At 41.5% G+C, this 26,576-nt stretch overlaps 1 protein-coding gene across 1 annotated transcript in view; it reads left to right on the top strand.

Moving 5' to 3' along the window:
• The window catches only part of LOC148518857 (alpha-2-macroglobulin-like protein 1), a 241,494-nt gene that overhangs the window by 36,108 nt on the left and 178,810 nt on the right, over positions 1-26,576 (top strand). The window contains exon 9 of the mRNA XM_088476941.1: positions 17,366-17,480. Within this exon, the coding sequence (XP_088333067.1) occupies positions 17,366-17,480 (115 nt within the window). The remainder of the gene's footprint in view (positions 1-17,365; positions 17,481-26,576) is intronic.

Below are 26,576 nucleotides of genomic sequence, written 5' to 3'. Positions count from 1 at the left end.
ACTTAACACATAGGCGTTTCTTTATTATTCTTTAAACTTCACTTTAAATCTCACACTAGCGTGATGCCATGGGGCGGTTCTGCTGGGTTGGCCTGGGGGTCCCGTGCCCTGTATTTGTTTCATAGGAGTGGTACGGGCCTGCCTGATGGAGGTCATCTGTGTATGGTGGGCAGGCCCATAATTATGGCCATCATTATGCTAAGAACCTCTTTGATGCAATTTAGCAGTATTATTATTAAGTTCTGCATGGTTAGAGTGTGCATCTGCATTTGTTTCGTTTTCTGCGTGCAGCACTACAAGTCTCAACAGGTAGCACCTCACATTTTGCTTAGGGTGTGCAATCTAGGGCCCCTCTCCCTATGTCTAGGGGGACACACTGCTGTATGCTGCACTGTACTTAGCTGTAAATTGGCTGTGCTGAATCCACCAGTAAATATGTTCACGTGCATATAAAAGCCTTGTGACTCCACTCAGTTTGAATTGAGCTGCGACATAAAAAAAATCCAAATCCAAAAAATATATAGTTAAATGATATTGTTTGTACTGTTTGCTGTGTTTCACCCTAGTGCGCTTTGTTCACGTGCATATAAAAGCCATGTGAATCCACTCAGTTTAAATTAAGATGCGACCTCAAAAAATCTAGATAGATAAATTCTATTGTTTGTACTCATTTGGTGCGCTTTACCCTAGTGCACTTTGTTCATGTGCATATATAAGCTACGCAGTGATCTGCAAATTGAAAAACGGATAATGTTCAGTTTAGAAAAGAGTGACTAAATACTGTCTCTGCAGCTGCTGCCACCAGTCACAATGACTATGCTAGTCCTTCAACATCATCTACTAAAGCCGATGCTCAGGGGCATAGAGGGTATATGTCAGGACATCTAAAAAACAATATTCAGTGCTAAAGAAAGAACACATCTAATAAAAGGAAAGTGTGGTTCAGAAAAACCTAAAATTAGCAACTTGCCATTCACCACACGCAGTGGCAAGGAGAGACTGAAGTGACCATTATTTATGAGAAGTGGTTCAGCAAGTGTCAGTGAAGCATCTTCCTATGCCTCTCATGGTGATGCAAGACCTTTTCACTCAGAGTCTAGAAAAGGTGTAAAAAAAATGAAAACCACTAAGGTAGTTGAACAAACTGTGCGTTCAGAAACAGAAATGTCACAAAATCCCTGAGGAGAGTCTAATGGGTTAAATTTACTAAAGTGAGCGTTTTTAGAAGTGAGTTTTAAAAGTGATGCTGCCCATAGCAACCAATCAGATTCTAGCTATTATCTTCTAGAAAGTGCTAGTTAAATGTTAAGTAGCATCTGATTGGTTGATATGGGCAACATCACTTTTAAAACTCAATTCTAAAAACTCTCACTTTAGTAAATGTACCCCTTAGTGTGTCCACTATTGCTTTGTGTGAGCCTGACATTTCTGATACTGTTGTACTCGCAGAGAAGCCACCTTCCACTATTCCTGCTCCCTCTCCAACTGTGGGGATGAGCAGCACAATTATAGCTGATGACATATAAATTGAGGATGTCACCGAGGAAGTGCAAGAGGATGAGGGGGATATTTGTGTAGCTGATGCCGACACTAATGAGGATGTTGAGGATGAGGATGCTGTGTGTATAAGTCAGGCACCAGTGGAAGCAGCTCTTGGCTATAGTAAGAGGAAGGCTATTGTCATGCCTGGGCATAGGACAAACATATGCAACTCTTATGTGTGGAATTATTTTTCCCCAAATCCTGACAACAATTGTAAAGCCATGTGTAGCATTTGTAAAACCACAGAGGTTGGAACATTAACCATCTAGGAACCTCCTGTTACCTCATTTGCAACAAACTTATGACATTTTTTTTACAACATCAGAAATGTGGTAAAAAAATAACAAGCAGTCCAGCATCATCTAACTCCCTTCTCTCAAGTTCAACTAGATCCCAGCACCTGCAATTTCTACCACCAACACCTTCATCCTCAATATTCACAGTAATAATCGGAAGTAGTGCTGCATGCAATTTGTTATGGCTAGGTGACTCCTCCCTTATCCAGGATTCCGCAGAAGAATCCTTCAGTGCTAGGCATGCTGCTGCTTGGGTTAATTCTTCATCCCAGAAGGGTACCAAGAAGACTACTATTTAAAAAAAAAACACCTGACTGTGAAACAATCCTTTGCAAGGGGAAGCAAGTATGACAGCTCTCATCCAGTTGCACAATGGATCACTGATGCAATTATGGCTATGATAGTATGCGATCTGCATGCAATATCCAACTTTAATGCAGTGGGTTTCACACGTTTAATTGAGGACCTGTGTCTCCAGTACCAAATTCCCTCTCAGTTCCATTTTACAAAAAAAAACATTCCTCGACTGTACCAGGAACCTAATTATTGGCCTACAAAATGCCAATGTACCCACTGTCCACCTAGTCACAGATATGTGGACAAGTGGTAGTGGGCAAACTAAAGATTACATGACTGTGACAGCCCACTGGGTGGGTGATTCATCTTTATCAGCAGCAGCAGTATCTAATACACAATGCCAGCTCATTTAGAGGCAGGCCACAATGTGTATGACCGACTTCACTAAGAGGCATACCGTTGATAACCTCTTAGAAAACTAAGAAATGTCATAGCAAAATGGCTTACCCCACTTGGACTTTCCCTATTATTTGTGACTTCTGACAATGCCATCAACATAACTTCCAACAGATCCCATGTTTTGCTCACACAGTCAACTTGGTGGGTTTTTTTTTTTTTAAAATGACAAGGGCCTGCAAGAGATCTTGTCTGTGACCCAAAAATGTGGGACTTTTTCACCATTCAGCTCCAGCATGCAGAAGATTGTAGCAGTTGCAAGAGCAGTTTAATATGCTCTGCCACCAAGTGAAGCAAGAGGTGGTAACCAGTTAAAATTCCACCCTTTATTTGCTCCAGCGGATGGATGAACAACAAAAAGCCATCCACAGCTATACAACAAGCCATGACATTGGTAAAGGAAGGGGAGTGTTCCTTAGTCCAGTGCAGAGGATAATGCTTTTCATCTTGTGCAAGGTGCTCAAACCCTTTGAAGTAGCCACCTGCGAAGTGACTTCAGACTCTACTAGCTTGAGTGAAGATATTCCCATAATTAAGCTTTTGGAAAATCAGCTCAAGAAATTGAAGGAGGAGATTAAACAAAGTGAATTGCTAAGTATGTCAGACTTGTATATCAAGTCCTTTGTTTGCTTCGCCAGGAAAGGGTTGTCAATATCATGAAATCGAATTACTATATTTTGGTGAATGTGCTTGTTCCTAGGTTTAAGTGATATGTTGTGTCTTTCTATCCAATTGACCCAGATCTTAAGAGATGCAAAGAGCTCTTGATGAGTAAGTTGTTGGCTCAAGGTGTACATGACATGATGACAACTGCTCCTTCAGTTTTTCCTGCAGCTACCAGGAAAAAACTCACCTTTCCCAAAAGACACAGTTGTGATACAGAGAAGTCAACACAACATTGTGAAATCTGGTCGGGTCTAAAAGAATTGTCGGAAATTAGTGAAACTGCTATCACAACTCCATCTAATAGGGTCACCATCCAAAGAATGGTGGAGGATTATTTTCATGACACCATACACATAGGCATTTCACAGAGTCCCTTTGACTTCTGCCAGGAAAAAAAAGACAATTTGGATCCCTTGTAGAGACTGGCCTTGCATTACTTAAGCAGCCCACACTCCAGTGTGTGTAGAGTGTTCAGTACAGCCGGGAACTTTATCATCGTTTGGCATAGAAGGCTACTTCCTCAAAATGTGGAAAGGATGATGTTCATCAGAATGAACTAGAAGTTCCATGAGGAAGACCTTTACCGCCAATTACGTCAACAAAATAAATAAGTTCTACCAGGGATGAATTAATATTGTGTGAGGATGATGTACACACTGATTAGAGTGCAAAATCAGATGAGGAGAATGACCTATTCTGACTGTAGAGAAAATTGACAATACTGCTAGTGGCATTATGCCCATTGTTAGCATGTTTTGTGGGGGCCCAAAAATACCAATCACTTCAACCACAAGTGGCAGTCCCTGTTGCTGAAGTGATTGGTTTGTTAAACTGTGCATGTCCTGTTTAATATATACAACAGAAAGGTCAGTGTGTTAGGGACCAAGGACAATTCCATCTTGCACCTCTTTTCTTTGCATTATGCCCTGATTGGGGCATTGCTGACTGTCTTTTGGTTTCATAACCTACAAACAATTTTATATAGTTTATTAAACTGTCATGCTGTCTGCCAATGCAGTGCCATTCTTTTATCCTAGATGTGCCATGTTGGAAGTTGAACTGCCATAGATGCAGAAATCTTCTACATGTTGTTGATAAATGCCAAAAATTTCCAGAATTTTTTATGGCCACAGACAGCATCTCTTGCATGCCCCTTTGATTTTTTTTTTTTAAATTCTGAACCACCAAGTTTATTGGGTGGGCAAAACATGGGACATGTTCACCTAGTTGTAATTATTAATTTCTGCTCTGGCAGTCTAGAGTGAGCTCTCCTTCCAGTTTGAAATGGTGCCCAAATCACTGCGAGAGGGAGTTATATCAAATGCAGAACCCATGAAATCCTTTGTCAGGATATTAATGTTTTGCCTCAATTTTTAGTCCAAGCCTGGTGGGAAAATCCCCAGCTGAGGCTCGGATCCTGTTGCATCCCCTCCTCCCTCATACATTTTCTTTGGAATTAAAAAATTAAATTAAATTTAACAACGAATCAATCCTTCCTTTCCTTGCCTTTAACTATATACATACTCCACCTCCCAAGGGCCACTGATCTAGTTCTTCATTGATGAAAATTTACTGCCACTCTGTTTCCTAGATGTGTCATGTTGGAAGTTGAACTGCCGTAGCTGCTGAAATCTTCTACATGCAGTTGAAGAATGCCAAAAATGTCCAGAATTGCATGGAAATGACTGAAAAATAAATGTTTTTTACAATAATACTACTATAAAATAAAAAATAGATCCAAGTTACATGATTTTAGCTGTTTTTATCAATTTTTATAGAATTCCAGATCCATAGCCAAAACTAAAACACTTGAGTGTGCTTTTGCCAAAACGTATTATTGATTTAGAATCAATACCAAAACCAAAATACAAGGATTTGCACCAATTTCTAATTAAAACTTAGAAAATGTGAGAGTTTAGCAGTAAACTCTCACTCAGCCAATGTAATAGAGTCCGAGAACATGCAAACTAAAAAAACTCATGATTCAAACTCTCATCTAGATGTTTTCCCAATTTGAAGATATACTCGACCAATGTAAGAGTTTACTGCTAAACTCTCACATTTTCTAAACGCTCACCCCATTACATTTGGCCCATAGTGTTTGCGAGGAGTGCCAGACTTTAGCAGGTGCTTACCATGTTCAACGCTGCTATTTCCTGGACCTTTGTGTTTTTGCTCTCTTTGATTGCTTTCATGAACTTACAGTATGTCTCTCCTGGGTGTTATCATTCCTATAGTGTTAGGCGAGTGATTTTTTTTCTGCGATTTTACGCTTCCAGTCATGTGTCCACTAACATCATGTTTAAAGTTTGTACCAATATACATACTGTAATTCTAGTTACCAACGTTCTTGTTTGTCTAAGATTTTGACATTCATATATAATGCAGCTTGTTCCTATCCTGCTGCCTTGACTGTGTATTAGTGATTTCTGTTATTGACCATGGCATTTGACTCTAAACATCCCATTGTTTATTTCATTTGACTTTGATATGTCTGCTCTTTGTACCAGACCTTGCATACTGAAAATTCTCCAGCCTACCATGCTATAAACCAACCTAAAGGGCAAAGACTTGAAATTCAGGTGCAGCCAAGCCCAAACCAACTTTTGAGTGCTCCCTTGTGAATACCAATGTTATGGTAGGCTCCAGGCCTTGGTTATAGTTAATGATAACTGGTAAAATAAATCCTCATATCTCTGCAAGAATTGTGATAGTGTCTTTCTGTTAGCAAGTGGAATAGTTCATGCGTACAGTCCCAATTAGGACTGGATGCACCTTGACTAATTGGATTGCATATAAGCATACAGGAGCTTATTCAGAACCGGTCGTTAGCTCAACGAGCTCGCAACCAGGTCGATGTTGCTCCAGTGCGCATGCGCACGATGGAGCCGGCTCTGTTGTGTGCATTCGCAAGACCCGGCTAATGACGGGTGATCTGGAATGCTTGCCATTTGGGGGCGGCCCCACTGACATCATCAGTGATGTCAGTGGGGAGCTTCCTGCTCAAACAGAGCAGGAAGCTCCCTTGGGATTAAGGTTGACGAGACCCTACCTTAGGGTCTCGTCGTAAGCCCCGATGGTCACGATGGTCTTGACCATCGCGACCATCACCCTTAGCGGTCATTAGAGCTGTGGGTGTTAACGCACAGCCTAACAACTGACATGGAGGCGGCCGTTCAGGATGCAAGCGGCCGCCCTGTTTCAGAACGACCGCTTGCATCCTACGACCTCCTCTGAATGAGGCCCAAAGTATGTACATGTGTAGCAAAACTATCTTATCTCCATAAAATCATTCACACAGAGCAGGTATGTTTCTCTTCTATGGTAGTAATATTTGTTTTTAACAATAACAAGTGTCAATTCTACACCAAATATATATATATATATACACAATCACAGATGGCCTGGCACTCCCAATATCACACAAAGAGTATCTGCTGCCGGTGCCCTCACAGATTCCTAGGATACAGATAGCCAAGGTGCGGCACTCGCGGCATAATTTCGATGATAATTTCATCGAAATTATGCCGCGAGTGCCGCACCTTGGCTATCTATATATATATATATATATATATATATATTTATATATATACACATATATATATATATACATATATATATATATATAAGATATACTAACTGACATGTAAAAATTGATTACATTACAAATGCTGTCTTTTTCATAAAATGGAAGTCCCATTCACTATAATGAAATCAACACTTATGGGTATATTTACTAAAGTGAGAGTTTTTAGAAATGGAGATGTTGCCCATAGCAACCAATTAGATTCTACTTAACATTTGACTAGCACCTTCTAGAAGATAATAGCTAGAATCTGAAGTGGGCAACATCTCCACTTCTAAAAACTCTCACTTTAGTAAATATACCCTTTAAAGTGGTCATTATCCAAGGTTGGTTAAAATTTAAAAGACAAACTGCTCCACTAATTGCTCCCAGAATCTGGCTCATTGTGTGCAAAGTAAAAAGAGTCCATAACTTCACCTAAACAATCCATGTTGCAGTGCAAATAAATGTGTTTTGTTTGCGTTGCTTGAAGGGTAAACAATACTAGCTACAGATGTACGTGGACCCCCGTGTTTTTGTTCTAAATCTTTGTCATGTTTTGGTTTTTATCAAAACCACCATATAATGTTCTGGTTTTGAATTTATTTAAAATTGAAAACAGCTAAAATCTTGTACTTTGGATCTGTTTTGTTCCAATAGTATTATTAACATCAATACCAGTCATTTCCAAGCAATTTTGACCACCACATAGCTCACAATGTTGTTTTCACTATTGGCTTAAGGCTGCAGTGAGCTGGCTGTCTACAGTAAGTAACAGGGCAATGGCACAACACATAGTAGTTTACAAAGGAATATAGCACATACAGTATATGAACATAGTGGCACAGCAGTGACAGAAGGAATTACTATTTAATAAACAACCCTATGGAATGCTTTCATTAATCAAGAACTAAAAGCCTATTAAAATATATATTTAATATACTGCATTGACAACACTCTTCTCCAAACAGAAAATCACAGGCCTCTGGCCAGTGCAAGTAAATGGAAATAGAGTAAGAGGCTAATCATCTTTACACCAATACCTCAAGGTGGGCAAAGCCCATCATGAAAATTGGTGCCCAATGGAATTGTCCTTGGGCTCTCACACCCACTCTTGTGCTGTATATTAAAAAGGACATGCACAGTTTATCAGTACAATAACTTCTGCAACAGGAACTGCCACTTTTGTGGCTAAGTGCTTGCTTTATTTGTCCCCCTCAAAACATGCTACAAATTGTCTTAAGTTGTCTTGCAGTGTGACTAATCATTGCCACAGTTGGAAAATGTCAATATAATCCTTATCATCACCCTAATTCTTGTTGTTAATATCATCATCACCACACAATATATGGTGGATCCGCATTGGAATCCACCATTACAGTGGCAGTGTTAGAATTGGTGGTAAAGGTCTTTGTCATAGAATTTGAAGTTCATTATTATGAACATAAGTTTTGCCACATTTTTTGGAGGTAGCCTCTCACCCTTATCACTCACATGGTTCTCAGCTGTGCTAAAAACACTCTTTCTATAAACACATTAGAGGGTGGGCAGCTTAAATAAATCAAAGCTAGTTTGTACAAGGGGCTTCAAATCCTTCTAGTATTCAAATGAAATGTGTGACATACTAATTTGTACATTGTCATTAAAATAATATTCCACCATTCTATCAATGCTTACAGTATCAGATTGAGTCAGATTGTAGAGGTGTTAATAATATGGACAATTGTTTCAAGCCTGACCAGGTGTCATAGTAGTGTTTTACTCTGGTGCACTGAGTTGACTCATCCTCATTACAAGTGGGTCTTTTTGGAAAGGTAATTTTTATCCTGTCAGCAACATTTACAGGCGAAAGTAAAGCAGGAGACATCATCATGTCATGTGCCACTTGAGCAGACAACTTGCTCACCAAGAGCTCTTTACATCACTTAAAATCTGTGACAGTTGGAAAAAAAGACATTACATATGACTGAAATATAGGATCAAGCATTGATGTCAAAATGTACTGATTCTATTGCAAAATGCTTCAAATTATTGGATCTTGGTGAAGCGAAAAAAGAATTTGATCTGCAAGTTCAGCATACTTATTGGAATCGGCTTTTTCCAGTAGTTTAATTAGGAAATGATCTGACTCATTTCATTGGCTACAATTAAAATGGATTCAGTACCTTGCATAAAACAGAATATTCTTCAGTGTGCTGGACAAAGGTAATATACCTTCCCCTCACTATCTTATGGCTTGATGTGTACATTTGGATGGCTTGTTGCAGTTCCTACAGTCTCTGATGCATATAAAGCCTGTCATTTCACCTGGTTACTTCTTCTTGCATCAGTTGGTGGCATAGCAAATGTAATTTTTCTTGCAGCTACTGCAATGTTCTACATGTGATTGCTGAATGCGAAAAATGTTCAGAAACTTTGTTGGCCACATCCAGTATCTCCCGCACAGACTTGTCATTTTTTAAGAAATTCTGAACCACCAAGTTTATTGTGTGTGCAAATCATGGTACATGTTGAAATTCACCCACTCTTAATACTTGTACAATGTTACCTGCAGTATCGTAAATGATAAATCCTGAGGAGTGACTTAGCAGGGTAAGCCATTTTGCTATGATACCCCAGGTTTTTCCATCATATTCATACCCGGTATGCCTCTTAGTGAAGTCAGTGATACAGAGAGTAACCTGCCTGTGAATGAGTTGGTGTTTTGTGTTAGATACTGCTGCTTCCGAAAGCAATACTCCCACCCAGTGAGCTGTAACAGTAAAGTAATCTTTAGTTTGACCAGTATTGCTTGACCACATACTGTAGTTAAGTGGATAATCGGTACAATGGCATTTTGTAGGCAAATAATACATTTTTGTATAACGTCCCAGTACTGGTGAGGAATTGCTGTCCTGGTAAAATGGTATCAAGACAGAATTTGGCAGCGTGGACACATAACCTCAACTAGTCATCTAAAACCAGATGCATTGATGATGGAAAATGGATGCAGTTCTAATGCTAACAAAGCCATCATGGCTACAGTGATCCACTGTGCAACAGAATGGCAGCTGTCATACTTAGTTCCTCTTTGGAGTGATTGTTTCACAGACAATTGATGTGTGAAACTAGTACTAGGGGAATATTTATTAAGAATTGTGTCTATCACTGAAATAGATGGAAAAACACATATAAAAGTCAAAAGATGTCCTCAGTGGAACAAAATAAGGTACTTTGGATCCGAAATGTTAATCATGCCACACAAACAAAATATCTCAGTTAAAAAAATATTTATTGCAAACTAAAACAAAGTATAATGTAAAATGTCACTTAACTTGCTCAGGTTATAAATGGTCTTTGTATCCAGGAGCCCCCTCCACGATTTGTGGAGCTGGCAATCTCAAAATAATGTCCATGTCTGCAGGTCAGTCCCGAACATAGGCTGATTGGAATTTGCTTTGTCCTAAACTCTTATACCTGCTAGTGGGCTCCAGACATACTGGTTAAATACTGATAAGAAAACCTAAAGCAATATAATACATTCATGGATAATAAAAGACAACATCTAGAAGATATAGGACGTGTCTAGTTTACACATTCTTTGTACCACCTAATGTACACACAAAAAAAAGCACTGAATAAAACATGTCTTTCTGCAGCCGTTTTTACTCTTCCATAATAATCCACCCTTGGTTTTATGGTGTGGAAGGCATACATTATTAGTTTATTAAAAAAAGGAGGGGGGTTTAACCCCCTATTGTTCCTCAGCACACTGAATAGTACCTGCAACAATATATGAAGACTATATGGTCATAGAAATCAGAGATATCAGTTGCATGCATTTGCAAATACATGGGAAGCTGCTAGGCCACATCACAGCTTCTCTGTCTCTAGCAGTCCCTAACACTAAGGGGTTCACATCCGGGGCACAGTGCACCCCGAAAAACGTCCAGCCCTGGACCCCCCCAGGGCATCAAACGAAAAATGGAAAAAGAGTGACAGTGCAGTGTAAAGTATAGCTGTGTAAGACTAATTAATGAGTGTTGGAAAACGGGGTTAAAATATATGTGAATTATTTTGTTTGATTATTAGTTTATTACCTATAACAATGCACACTTATAATTGTACAATTAGCATATCTTTCAAATGATATCCATGCATACACCTTTCTACCACTAAGATAATACACATTGGTCCTTATTCAGCACGGAATGCAAGTTTGCACACACACGCATCCGGCAGCAATGAAAATATGTTAATGATCGCTGCCAGAGCAGCACAATAAGCAGACACCCAGCACTACATAATGCCGCTCACTTCCCTTTACTCACATCAGCAATACACAGGCCTATGGTTGCATTGATTCCAAACTTTATTCCACAGGGCTGTGCCACCCAAGATTACTTTGCCATGAACTTGCCAGTTGTTCTGCTTTCATGTTGGCATCCAAGTGGTCATGCCTTGAAACATGGCCCGGCTGTCTGTGTAGAGAACAATAAGGCTTTGGGTTTCCTCCAGAACCATCAGCTGGGCTCGCAGCTCTGTATATTGGCTTGATCCACCTTTACCTCTCTCATACAACTGTTCTTGTGTAGCTGGATGGAATTCTGCTGCTGTCCAGCAACACCCTTGCATTGTCAGTGTGGGTGATCCATCTGTGAACCACACAAGTTGCAGTTAGTCTTCTATTAATTTGGCATATGACACCTGAACTGGTCTCCTACCTATTAGCCATATGGGTAGCTCCTTTTGTTCATTTGTCTGTCTGACAGTCTGAATAGATGGCTGCATTGCTGCAGAAACAGTGCATAAAAGTTCTGTATCATTGCATACAGCACCATAATCCAGTCCTGTTATCATTAGCAGCAGATAGCGGCTGTGGTATAATGGGCCTTGTTGTTTCATGCATATATTTTCTTGTGAATACCATTGTCCATGTATCAAAGTCTGATTTTGCATTCCTTTGTTATGCACAATCCATTCCTCTGCTTTGAACTCCTCAGGAACCAACATGTTAGTTCTCGTAATTTCTGTTGGTGACTGTGTATCTTTCAGCGGTTTCAAAATCATTGACTGATAATGTTTTGTCAGGAAATACACTTTGGTCTGATCTTTCTTACTACTCACATTCGGCTTTTCTGAAATACAAATAAAGTGTTTACATCCCACATTTTTCTCTATTGTTCTCTGTTCACAAACAGCATTTCCCCCATCAGTTTGTCTGTTGTTGGTGCATTGCAATATGTGGTGGCTCATTGGATATAAGTGTACGTGTGTTTTGCACCACTACTGTCTCATGAATAGCTGACAAACCATAAAAGTAATTTGCAACAGATGCTTTTTCATCAAAAACACTTTTCAACATTTTCTTTGTGAAACTTCACAGTAACACTCTGGGAATCATGCCATATAAATAAAATATCCTGATGGGGCAGTCTTCTGTTTCAGCGATATGAATTTGGAATCCTTCCATCTCCTATCACCGGGCTCTTGGTTACCCCCATTTCTCACTGGACATTATAACCACTCCCCCATCATCACTTGGCCCCACCCTTTCTAATGGGCACTCAGGCACTTCCTGATTCTTATTCAGTTCACCACACTTAGCAAACTAGACAGTGTTTGGTAATTCATCATTCATCTCGCAAACAAAACCAATGGCATGTTGCTAGAAACCTAATTTCCTAACTCATCTGGCCATACTGCCACATGCACACATTAGTTTCTATTCATTTCAGAAACATAATTCTGTTTTGACAATGTGTGACTATCAATATCTTCTGTAGTGTTAATACATGTGGAATCATCTGATTCATTCAATGTTTCTGTCAGTTAGAGCTGTGTTTGTTTTTTCTCTCTAAGTAACAACTGAGTAATATCTACCCTTACTGCCCCTCCCTTCTGTATTTGCTGGACAGGGCAAATTTAGGTTTCCTATCTCTGTCTGTTTATAACATTTGCTTGTCATGGCTGCATTCTCCTGCCTAGATTCTGTGTCTGGAATTTCTTTCACCCCCTCCCTTCACATCCTCTATGGAGGACAAAAACTCACTACCTTCACTCTCATGAATAATTAATATGCAGTAATAAATACTGAAATTGACCACCCTTGGATTCAGAATCAATTTATTTCACCAACCTTCAATCCCGATGATTTTTTTTAAGGGAATCCCTTTAGAAATCAACATTTCATTGTTCTCTATCAACTCACAACCAACATACTGCTTGCTCACATTAAGCTGAGTTTTTCCATACCCACACATATTTCTCTGGAAATCAGCCAGCTGAGGGCCTGATTCAGACACACTCGCGAGCGTAGGACCCTCGCAAGTGGGTCAATGGTGTCCTAATGCACATGCGCACGATGGAGGGAGCTCCATCATGCGCATGCGCAAGACCCGAATAACGACGGCCAAGCCGTCGTTATGGGTCTCGCACCAAAGTGGGCGTGCTGTCGATGGTGACTGACAGCACGCCCCCTTTGGTGGGCGTGCCGGGGGTGTGGCTGCCAGACGGAGGCATTGCCATGGGAACGCCTACCGTCTCAGTCCGGCCCCACTGACATCAGTAGTGATGTCAGTGGGAGTGATTTTGGCTCTGACAGAGCCAAAATCACTCCAGGGCTTGCGGCAGCGAGACCCTACTGCAGGGTCTCGTCGCAAGCCTGATGGTCGCGATGGTCTTGACCATCGCGACCATCATCATGGACGCTCACTATAGCTGTGGGTGGTAACCCACAGCTATGCGAGCATTCATGAGGCCGCTCCATTTTCAGGTAGGAGGGCCCTGATTCAGAGCGAGCGCTCTGGTCAGAGCGTCCGGCTCTGAATCAGGCCCTGAGTTTCCAACATAACTCTTGCAAGATTAGCATATTTCTTAAGCCACTTAAAATGCATTTTTATTGTGTGTACAGTAAAACAAAAACTGTAAGACAAACAGTAAGACAAACAACATATAATGTGATTGATCAGATCACACCTCCCTTATATAGAATGAGACAGAGGAACCTACATTGTCACACCTCTCCCATATGGCATTGAGACAAAAGGAGACTTAGACAAACCTACATACACAACACTATAAGAGTGCATGAACACATTACATCCATTCAGGACAGTGGTGTCCAGAGCTATTGAACCATGAATGGAATTTACGACGGTATTCACAAGACCCTTGAACCATCAACTACACATTCTAAGTAGATTTATGGATATTAACCCTTTGCATCCCACTGCTGCCACCAACAATGTCCTTGGTGGGACAAGATAAGGTACTTTGGATACAAAATATTAATCAAGCCACACAAAAAAATATCTCAGTTAAAAAGATATTTACAGTAACAAAGTAAAATAAAGATATTATAAAAAGTCACTTAATTTGCTTAGGATATAAATGGTCATTGTTTCCAGGAGCCTCCCTCCACAATCTGTAGAGATGGAAATCTCAAAAAAATAGTACTGTCAGCAGGTCAGTCCCGAGCAAAGGCTGATTGGAATTTGCTTTGTCCTAAACTCCTATACCATCCTGTTAGTGGGCTCTGGACATAACTTACAAACATGGGTATAAATCTATTTCCAACTACACTATTGGTTAAATAATGATAAGAAAGCCTAAAGCAATCTAACACATGCATGGATACTAAAAGACAACACCTTGGAGAGATATGATGTATGTAGTTTACACATTCTTTGTACCACCTAATGCCTGACACACACATAAAAGCACTGAATAAAACATGTCTTTCAGCATCAATTTTTGCTCTCCCATGACAATAGACCATCAAACCAACACACAAGTACTTTCTATAGACAGACTCACAGATTTACTAAGAATCACGTTTAAAAACACAAGAAAAGATGGAGCAGAATAAAATAAATGAATAGAAGTGCCTGTGAGCTGCATGTTCTGCAGATGCACTTCAGAGATCAGTGTGATCTGTGCAGCGCTTTTGTGTGTAGTGTAAAAAAGGGTTAAAATTAAGAAAAAAATGGTGTGCCCTCCCAAAAGCATAACCAGCCCTGGGCCTCTGAGCCCATTCTGGTACAGTAAAATCAAGGGAAAAACCATTGTGGGATTCCGGATATTTTCCCATAACCAGCACCAGGCTGAACCAGCCAAAGTAGTAATGCCATCACAGGAAGACACACAGCATGGGGTCCCCCTGACAAAGCATTAACCAACCTCAAACTGGTCAGCCTAGGGCTGGCCATCCTCAGAAAGTGGCGACCCCAGAAATAAAAAGGAATACCCGATCCCCACAGACCAACTATACTGCAGTATAACAAACCACTATAGCCATGGTTTGTTAAGATTCAGACCACAACAGCCACTGTTTGGATCTTGGGTCTCTTGGGTCTTAAACTTGGAAGTCCTCTCTTAGTAAGAGTTGTCCTTTGCAATTGTTTTCATATTTGTACATGCAAACCAGCGTTATTAACACTGTTATACATGCGGTAAGTGGCATGATGCATTTTATTCCATAATGTGATACTTGATACATCCCACCCATAGGGCCTTATTCTGAGTTGGACGCACTCACCCTCCGGATTTGTGTTTGGCCATGGCAACCAATGGACTAAGATATGCTAATGAAACTATCTGTTTATCTATGTTCATATTTTGTGGATGTCATGCATCAAAGTCTCCCTGCCCTCTGGGTGCATCATTTCTGTAGCCATCATCATTAGTATCTTGACTTGCCCAACACACTCCCATCATACTCTGCTATTTCACCATTTTGTGCATCTTGATTCTGTCTGCCCAGTTGCCGCTCAGAAATATTTATTTCACATTAGTGCACTAGAGAATCAATGCAGATGCAATTATTTGATAGTATGGATGCATCTGTGACACATGCATGAAACATGTTTTCCCATTCAGACACATGTGCAACAGCCTTGAAATTTTTAGTTGGGTACCAAACTACCAGTATATTTTTGGAGTGTGGGAGGAAGCAAAGTACCCAGAGGAAACCCACGCAAGCACAGGGAGAATATACAAACTCCACACAGTTATGGTCCTAGTGGGATTTGAACCCACGACTTAAATGCTGTGAGGAAGTAATGGTAAACAATACACCATCTGTGCTGCAATTACAGAGGCGTCCTCATATACTGTGGCTTCAGTCATGCCAAATAGCCCCTCTCGACCCGCCGGGATCCGGGCAACTCATCCGCTCAGAGCAGAGGTTCCCAAACGCGGTCCTCAAGGCTCCCCGACAGTTCAGGTTTTAGACATATCCATGGATGAGCACAGGTGGTTATATCAAACTGACTGAGGTACTAATTAAGTCACCTGTGCTCAACCATGGAAATCTCTTAAACTTGAACTGTTGGGGAGCCTTGAGAACCGCGTTTGGGAACCTCTGGCTCAGAGCATCTTTTTCACTCAAAATGTTATTTGCACAAATTAAACCACTGGAAGTGACAAATCTACTTAGCTAGATTGCACTGATCAATTTGATGTGTGACATTTGTACAGCTGTGTGTGACTGGGTCTGAATACGAAGTGCTACGATACAGCAACTGCAGCCTTTTCTCACACCAAGTTCTGCTGTGCTTTATCTGCAACTTTACATGTTGGAATCTAATTCCTGTGCGATTAAAGTCACAGCCCAGCATCTGTAGAACACTTTCAGTGGTGTTTTGCTGCATCTGCAATGCGAACAAGATGCAAAATTTAAAGAAAGTTGCGCCTGGTATCTCGGCCATATGAGGCTATATTGGTGTATGAGCATACATCTGTATAAAGCACTTATTAGGATACAAAAATTTCAAACTTAAAGTGATACATGAGACATTTCTACTCATGTTGCCTTTGACATACTGCAGACAGAAATTATAGTTGAATATAAACAGTGTGTTACTAAGATATTGTAACACACTTATTATTATACTAGTGTTCATTCTAGCTCCCTGCACCTGCTACAACCTGTGCAGTTCCCCTTTTGTACCTGGGGTGTCACTCTTTGTTCTGGTGCTTCTAGCACACCCTGATCTGTTTGTTGCATCAGCTGAGTGTGCTAGAATCACCAGAGCAAAGAGTGACACTCACAATATTATTTAGTGGATTTTAAATAATTAATCACTAACAAAGTACATTAATCGGGAATCTGCATGATATTAAATATCTGCGTCCTCTGCTGAAGCAGGCCCTGAGGCATGTAGGGCATGCAGTGTGGAGAGGGGGCAAAGGGATCCAATTGGAATCTTCTGCAACTCTGGTGCTTGGGGCTCTGGGAACTAACGTCGTCTGTACAAATCTCTGAAATTATACACTTTGATGAATATTAGGCAGCTTCATTATAGTCTCCTGCATGAAGACTGGTGGATAATCGCATAGACAGACTTTGCCACAAATGCACCTGACTAACAATATTGCCCTCTATATTGAACTACTGTATGTTAGTAAAATCCCTGAAAGTATATTTCTTTGTATATTGGTTTAAACACAAATGAAGTACATACAGTATATGTAATGGGCTTCTATAATTACAACCAGTAATTGGAAAAATAAAATATGTAGTGATTTACTTAGTAAAAGATTTAATGTCTCTCATCCTCAGTTGGATAATTCCGGATGTCGTATCATAGAAATGAAGTCTCATTACTTTAAATTTACCAGCAGTAATATGGAAACACAATTGAAAGGATCAGCTTCTATCACAGAGGAAGGAACAGGTAAGTTACTCTTATTTACATAACACAGCTTAAATAACAGATTTTATATCTAATTTACATACAGGCTATAGAGAACTATAGAAATGTGTCATATACACGGCTGGATTTTTGGAAACATAATGTAAAATGTAAAACAATGCATTGGTGCATTAAGAAATTAACCAGCAGCTGTGTGACAATAAAGGGATACTGTTATCCTCAAAATACATATTTGAACTAGAAAAAATTATATTGTCAAACTGCCGCCCAGTAAGTTTGGCTAATTCCTACTGTAGACCAGAGGTTCCCAAACGCGGTCCTTAAGGCACACCAACAGTTCATGTTTTAGAGATAGCCATGGCTGAGCACAGGTGGTTAAATCAAATTGACTGAGGTACGAAGTAAGTCACCTGTGCTCAACCATGGATATCTCTGCTATAGACCCTTTAAAAAAAAAAATATTAGGAAAAAGTATAATTAAAGCTCATTCAAAAGGGTTCAGCAATAAACATAAGTTACAAAATATCACAATGTCTCACAGTTTCCTTCATAAAACAATGTAGCAGTCTTGTTCCTTTTTTATATTTGTTTCTCTAATGATATTAAACCCCCCATGTTAATTGATTTTTAGAAATACCATTTAGTGCACCAAGAATGCAGAGACTGCCATCTGCTCACTTTACACAAAAGTGTTTTTTTTATTAATATTTGACTATTGCTATTTTTAATTAGACTAAAATATACATTTAACTGTGATCTGAATTAGGGCTAAATTATTGCCATGTTCACAGAGACCCATGCATGTGCAATAGACTCTGGTCTCTGGGAGTGGAGGGAATCTGCCCTTAGGTTGCCTGGGCGGCTACTAGGAGGTGACTATTCAGACACAGAGTCTTATAGGCATGCTATGGGAGTGTCACTGGTGTGTTGCATGAGTCATTGCAAGCTCAGATGCTTAATCTTGTACATTGGAGGCCACACTCTGATAGATATGCCACACTTAGCATAGGGCTAATGTAAATTGTAATGGGTGTCCAATGGTTGTGTCTAAAGGCGTACAAAGTGGGCGTCACAGTCCATGCACATACAGAAATATGGATGTACATCAGGGAAAGGCTCAGTATTAGCAAAACTTGCAAATGTGACTAAGGCAAAGACACAAACATGACAAGGCTGCATTCGACTAAAGGCCCCCATACATCAGGTGTCCAATCCAGCGATTTTGCGATGGAATCGGAAATGCCGATCCACTGATCAGAAATGCTGACCGGTGGACATCGATGTTCCGTGATCTGTCGCAGGATCGGTGAAATTCTACATGTTAAATTTCACCGATGTGCCAATCACGATAATTTTTTGATCGCGATCGGCATAACTGTGAAATCCAACATGTTGGGTTTCACCGATCCTGGGATACCGGGTTGCAGGATCGCAGGAATACAACCATCTGTTGCTGATGTATGGGGGCTTTCAGACATAGGCTCATTAAGGGCTGATTTGGAGTCACATGCAATTCCAAATTCATGCATATGGTCAATGGTTTTGAACTGTGCATGTATCTTAGTTGCTAAAAATATCACACAGTGTATGTATCACATGGTGTGTACACACAAGGGCGCAGTTACGATGGAGACACACAATATCCAAACTATCCTGAAAATGTCTTGGGCATTCTTGGGTGATGACTGGGAGGTGGCATTTTCAGATGCACAAAGATGGTCCATCTTATGGATGTGTTATTAGACTGTCGCAAACCTATCGCTGGAACTTGTTGTGACCTGAGGCACTTTATCACTCCCATTGGAGGCCAGATGGAGAAGCTACACCTAGTATGGGGCTGTGGCAAGTTTTGGTAGTTTGTCGGATGATTGAATCTATAGATGCACTAAGTGGTATAATTAGTTTCTAAGTTAGTCACAGTTGGCATCTCAGTCCTTGCACATTCATACACATGTCTCTATACCAGGGAAGGGCTTACAGTATACTATCATAAGCATTTAGTAAGGTTGCTGGTGTGACTACGACAAAAGACGTGAAAGTGTTTGTAGTAGTGAAAGCTGAAATATAAAGTGTCCAGTCTTGTGGCTTATAAAATGTAGTAAAGAATAATTCATTAGCTGAAAATAATATTTAAAAGTAGCCGTTACTAGTATTAGCCACTTGGGAGTCAGGCATCCAAAAGTTCTAGTACACAGATTGTAAAGGCTCATACATACTTACCGATGTAGTGTGATAAGCGTTATCATCAGTGACGGGCCTGGCGGGAGTGCAGACATCGGTAAGTGCATACACTGATGTTGGCCACGATGAACGACGGCAAGGGAGGGGGGGTCGAGCCATGCTGCATTCAGCAGCATGGCATCGTTAATTATATCCCATGATTGGGCTGCAAGTACGTTGAATGATATCATTAATTAAAATCGTCTAGTGTGTGTGCACCTTAAGGAGTGTTTGCTCTGGCTGATAGGGGGAGAAATAATGTGGAGTCCTTACACTTAGCAGCCAGCACTGCACTGTTCACTGAAACACTTTAGATGTCTTCTCCTCAAGAACTTGTGTGCTAGAGATGTCCCTGTACATGTGTGATAACCCTGGCTGAAGCCAGGTGCAGCCATTTAAAAATGAGACAAGTCAACAACAGGACAGTATGTGTGTAGTTACACATGCACAGTGGAGACCAGGAGATGCAGAGTGAAGCGTGGGGTGAGCTGAAACGAGTATACTGTTGACAGAAAAGAGAATGGGCAAAGCATTATCACTGAAGTGGTGTGGTGACAGAAGCCACTGAATACCCACTGATGGTGTGCTGAGTGACCACTTCAGAGGCGCCAGCTGAGACAGACTAAGAGCAGGAGACAGTGTGTCAGCACTGGGAGATGCAGTTGGGATCTGTAGAGGCAGTGAATGAGTAAAAGGGCTGTAAAAGGGAGACATCCATATTGAGCTGCAGCAATACTGAGAATTGTTTAGGAGGTATTGAGAACTGTTATGGAGCTATTACAAGAGTGTATGAGAGACACTGAGAATTATTAACATACTGAGATCTACTATATTTCAAGTACTGTGCAATCTTAATTTTTGCAAGAGACTGAGGGGCCTATTCATCATAACTAAAGTCAAGCATTTAGCACCCTTTTTACTTTATGTTATTTTGAAGTACAGTATCACTGCTATTAATCTAACCTGTAATACAGAAGATATCACTGATATCTCCTGGTTGGAGTCCTGCTGTGCTAATTTCCACACTCCCACATTTAGTATGGGGATGTAAGAATTATGCCATTCATTAAATTCCAAAATTTATGTGTTTTCAAAATTTGATGGTGTTACTGTACACCATCTTCAGATGGCGTACAGCCCCTGCAAGGATTCACAAGCTGCAGTTGTGAAGCAGTGGGACTGCAGAGGGAGTCCCATCCTCCTCCACTTTTTCTGCTCTGTTCTGGCTGGCTCCATCCCCTGCCACTGCATGCTGCTGCAGCATGAAGCATCTCTCCTCTCTAACTACTTAAAATAACTGAATTGAAAAGAAGTTACAAGTGCCACCGGAAAACAAAGAGAGATGGGAGAGGCTTCATGCTGTAGCAGCATGCGGCGGGGAGTACATTGTGAATGTTTTTTTCCTATACTTACTGCAGCTATAATCAGTGCTGCGCATGTGCAACTTCTGCATAACACACAGTGTTAAGATAGCTTTTTAGAAGAGAGATACTTTTCCCTTCCTGCTCCTGTCATCACAAAAATGATAGCTTTTTGGAAGAGATACTTATGAAGAGAAGGAAATAAAATTTCCTCGGTAATTAGGTAGAACTCCATGCAACCTAATTATCATCATTTCTTTTTTAAGTAATTATGAATAGACCCCTGAGTTTCAGTAAACAGCATGATATTCAACTTATTTGTGCTCTTAGAGAAACAGTGCCTGAGTTTATCAGTGTAAAGAGCTGCAGCCATTTTGTGTGACCTCTGAACTGAGTTAAATTACACTTTGGGAGTTATTGCTACTTTGCAATGCTAAAGACAATTGGGATATAGGGGGTCATTCAGATCCGCTCGTGAGCGTCAGGACGCTCGCAAGCGGGTCGTGCGCATGTGCGAGACCCGGGGAGCGACGGGCTTTCCATCACTCCGGGTCTCGCACCAAAGTGGGCGTGCTGTCGATGTTGAGTAACAGCACGCCCCCTTTGGTGGGCGTGCCGGCGGCGTGAATGCCAGATGGAGGCGTTCCCAAGGGAAAGCCTACCGTCTGAAGCCGGCCCCACTGACATCACTAGTGATGTCAGTGGGAGTGATTTTGGCTCTGATAGAGCCAAAATCACTCCAGGGCTTGTGGCATGGAGACCCTACCGCAAGGTCTCCATCGCAAGACCATCGCGGCCATCTTTTTGGCTGCTCGCATATGCTGTGGGTGGTCTCCCACAGCTATACGAGCGGCCAGGAGGCCGCTCCATTTTCATGGAGGAGGGCCCTGATTCAGAGCGAGCGCTCTGGTCAGAGCATTCAGCTCTGAATCAGGCCCATAGTGCAATGGGACTGTGGGCCTGATACAGACCCTGACGCTATTTGCGGACGGTCGTTCTAAAAAAGGGGCCGGCTATTTAAATTGAGCACTCGCTCTTTGCGGTTTGTTGACGCCTCTATGTCTGAGCAAGCGAACGAAAAATGCGCTCGCTATTTTGTAAAGACGCCCCTTTGCCGTTTGCATCACACGTCATCTCTGGTATTTATTAGATTAATCGGGTACATCGAAAGGCATCTGAACTGCTTGCAGTGCTTGTGGTAGGTCTTTCTTACCACTATCACTGCGAGCAGTTCAGGCTAAAAGACAACAAAGTGACGTGGTCGATGACGCTCCTTTAATAATTATGCACTCCCATTAAACGCCCTTTTGACCATTAGGCGCGCCTGTGTTCGGATCTCCACTGCCTCATTTTCAAGCACCTTCCCCTGTTACCACCCACAAACGGTACATTCTGTCAATCAAATTAGCAGGCCCTCTCTGTTTTGCGAGTGCATGATTTCCGACCGCAATGACTGGTTTGCGCATGCACATTACGACACATACGCATGCGCAGTTCGGCTCTGAATCAGGCCATGTTTTTATTGTACCTTATCATTGGAATGCCAAAACTATTACTCTCTGGAATCAGAAAAGAACAGCATTAGAAGCTGAGCATATTGTTATTACCAGTTGTGGATTACAAATATATGCATGTTATAGATCAGTGATCATCCAGCAACAAAGCAATCCAATGAAAGGACTTTGGCCCTCATTCAGAGTCGGTCGTAAGATGCAAGTGGTCGCTCTGAATGAGGGTGGCTGCTTGCATCTTGAAGTGTGGCCTCCTGGTCACTAGCTAAGCTGTGGGTTACCACCCACAGCTTAGTGACTGACCAGGGTGATGGTCATGATGGTCAAGACCATCGTGACCATCTGGGCTTGCGACGAGACCCTAAGGTTGGGTCTCGGCAAGCGCAAGCCCCAGGGAGCTTCCCGCTCTGATCAAGCAGGAAGCTCCCCACTGACATCATTGCTGATGTCAGTGGGGCCGCCCCCAAATGGCAAGTGTTCAGTCGGGAATGCCTCCGTTTGGCCGGCCACCACCCCTGCCCGCCTCCCAAATGGAGCGAGCTGTCATTCAACATCGACAGCTCGCCCCCTTTGGTGCGAGACCCGTAGCGACGGAGCGCCCATCACTAGCCGGGTCTCGCACATGTGCACGTCGGAGCTGGCTCCAACGTGCGCATGCCCAGTGGGTCAACATTTACCCGGTTGCGAGCACTCAGCGCTCACGACCGAGTCTGAATGAGACCCATTGTGTGCAGTTTAGAGTAAAATACTGAACAGTTTAGAGATGTTTGCTAAATCTGCTGAGTGTGTTTTGCAAAGGTTAATGTGTATTGAAAGTACAGTATATTGAGACAATGGAGAAATTGCCCTTTTCCTAGTTATAGCTAAACAGGTGTTGCAAAAGCAAATATAAAGAAGCCTGTTTATCTACAATATTGATAAGAGTTATTGCCCATTGCCTATTCACTATTGTATTGCTAACTACTGTCTTGAAATTGCTATATTACTTTTTGTGCAGCAATCTAATATCAGATGTATGGTGATAATTTTTTCCATACAGTGACCTGCTCTGGACCTTCATCCTCCTATCCACCTTTAATAAATCTACTTGATTTAAGGGCAGTATGGATGGTGTACTAGTTAGCATTATTGCCTTATAGTATTAATTTACCAAGGCTGTCAGTTCATGTCATTTTACTGTGTGTATGGGGCTAGCCTCTCTGCTAAAGTTTGAGGTAGATAAAGCTCATGGAGACATTGCCAAAGGAGAAGGAAGATCCACTGGAGCTATTAAGGTAGTATCTTAATCTAAATTATCTGTACCCACTACAACACATGTGGCAGGCAGCTTGTTGTGGCATAAATCTAGTCTGGCACTAGATGGTACACAGCAGGTTTTTCAATTCAGGAGGCTTGTCATTGGCAAAAACAACAAGGTTCTCAACTGGCTCAACTACACCACTACATGCCAACAAAGCATATCAGCTGATGATACATGGGTCATACATTGACTTATGTGTTTCATGCTCCAAGGTTATTGAAATATACGCTGCTCCCACAGTACCAATGCATCCATGCCTCTCATTGCAAGCTATGTGCTGTTCTCACTGGGCCAGCACATATCAGTATCTTGTTACATGATATTTGCTGTACACAGTGCCAATACCTCTTGTTTAAAGAGTGCAAACACTGCCGTGTACCTTTATGCATGCTACTAGCTGTATAAACAGTGCCAACACATCCATGGACTTTTTTGCACACTATGCACTGCTAAACCAGTATCAACACCTCCATGTACCTTATTGCACACTACTCACTGTACAAAGATTTCTAACACATCCGTGTATCTTGCTGAATGCTACACACTGCTCAACCAGTAACAACACCTCTGTGTACCCTATTGCATGCTACGCACTTTACAAACAGTGCCAATGCATCCATGTACCTTGTTTATTCTATGCACTGCTCAACCAGTACCAACACCTCAGTGTACCTTATTGCATGCTCTGAGCTGTACAAACAGTGCCAATGAATCTGTGTACAGCACCTTCTGACATGCTACCAAAATCCCTCAATTTGTGTACTCCACTGTATATTCACCATTTGTGTCTACTGTGTTAAACACCTCAGGGTATTCCGTAGCTACCACTTCTCATAGAACTGCTGCTATACCTCTTTCGGTGTGTTCTCCTATAGAAGCAAAATCCCAAGGCTTCTGTAATGCCACGAAGTGCGATTAAAGCATGAAAGCATTTGTGGTCCAGCGTCCATTTCTGTGTACCCTGAACTGTCATTGTTTTGATGCCTTTCAGTTTATAATTATTTATTATTTCTATTTGTATATGGTTTTTGATGCAGTGCATATTTATGTTAATTGTTCTACAAGTTAGACAAGTTATACTTAAATATTCCTAGGTAGCGTGTTTTATTCAGATATGGGTGGGCACCTGCTCACAGGAAGACAACTGTCACAAACTGCCATGGGGGGAGGACACTCAGCACCAACCACCATGATGGAAGGACACACACAGAGTTAAGACATCATTTTTCAAACCTATAACAATCTGGCTACTTCCCTTAATGTGTCCAACAGTAGCTCCAACACGGTGGGAATAGTTAAGGGTATACAATCTATGATTCCAACTACATTGGTGTGTTCATGGATTGGTGATTAGGAACTGCACTTCCATGTATGCTGTACCTGTAAAGAAGCGCATCTGTCTGGTGATTATATATCCACATTTCTGTATTGTCATCTATAGAATAAACTACTTTTTTATAACAACAATCTGCCTATGTAAATTAAAAGAACTCACTAGGATGTGTGGTCCTCACATTTGGTGGCAGCTACAACTGGATCACCAAGTGCTGAAGGAAAGGATAAGAGATTCGGACCAGACTCTGCAAAATACTTTATGCAGACACCGTGGCCAACAATGTCACTGAGGAATGGCTCAGGGGAAATAGCTGGACTGGAACAAGAGTACAAAAAGATGCGAAAAGGACACTTACAAGGAAATTGCAGAGGCAGAGATATTATGGTCACGAAATGTGAGACAAAGGATGTGTTAGTAGCCAAGCTGCTGCAACGGGAGCAAGAGCATCTGACAGGTCAATCTGAGGAGGATATGGAGGAGATTTCGGATACAGCAAATGGGCCAGAGAATGTGTCTGGGAGCAGTGCAAACTCAGAGTAATCCTTTATGACCAGTGCGAAACAGATGGAGGCTATGTTTAAAGTCCTAGGAACCAACCCTAAGGACCATGAAAGGTCCTGCATACTAGAGGCAGTACTGCACGTGCCAGTGCGGCTGCCGGAGAAGACACCAGAACTGATGGAGACTGTAAACAGGTGACCCTGTCTGAGTTATTGTGATGTGCCAACCTTTAATGACAATACCACAGACATTGACACACATCTGCAAGTTTTTGAAAACATGATGGTAGTCCATGGTATCCCAGAAGAAGACTGGCCATGATATTTGGGCCCTAGCCTAACGAGGTGGGCCCTTGAAGCATATCAGATGCTGAGCCCGACAGCATGCAAGCAATATGCAAAGGTGCAATGCATATTATTGGCATGATATGCAGTTACACCAGAGACCTATAGACTAAAGTGTTGTGCACTTGGCAAAAAGGGAGATAGCTCCCATATGGAATTTAATAGCCTGTTGCGAATAGCATGCAGCTGATGGCTGAAAAGGAAAGGGATATCCTCCATGGATGAGATGCAGGATTTATTTGTATTGGAGCAAGGAATGAGTGACAGATAGAAAACCCATAACCCCTGAGCAAGCTGCAGATCTTGCTGATGAGTATGTAGTTAATCGGCCATGATGGAGAACTGCTGTGCCAAAAGAACTACTCCCACCACTACCCGAAAGATAATTTTTTTATGCAAAGGGAAAATAGGATGCAGAGATGGGAGAATCAAGCCCACATGTCACAATTGCAACTGCTGAGTGAAGCAATCCAATCCCATCCAGTTAAATTACAGCAGCCAAGGAAATGTTATTGCCGTAGCCACTGTCACAATCAGTGGGACT

This window comes from Taudactylus pleione, unplaced genomic scaffold (assembly GCF_031769625.1).
Source record: "Taudactylus pleione unplaced genomic scaffold, aTauple2 ptg000198l, whole genome shotgun sequence".
NCBI classification, from domain to species: Eukaryota; Metazoa; Chordata; class Amphibia; order Anura; family Myobatrachidae; genus Taudactylus; species Taudactylus pleione.
The sequence above is the reverse complement of the archived record's forward strand: the minus strand, read 5'-3'. Positions and strand labels throughout refer to the sequence as shown.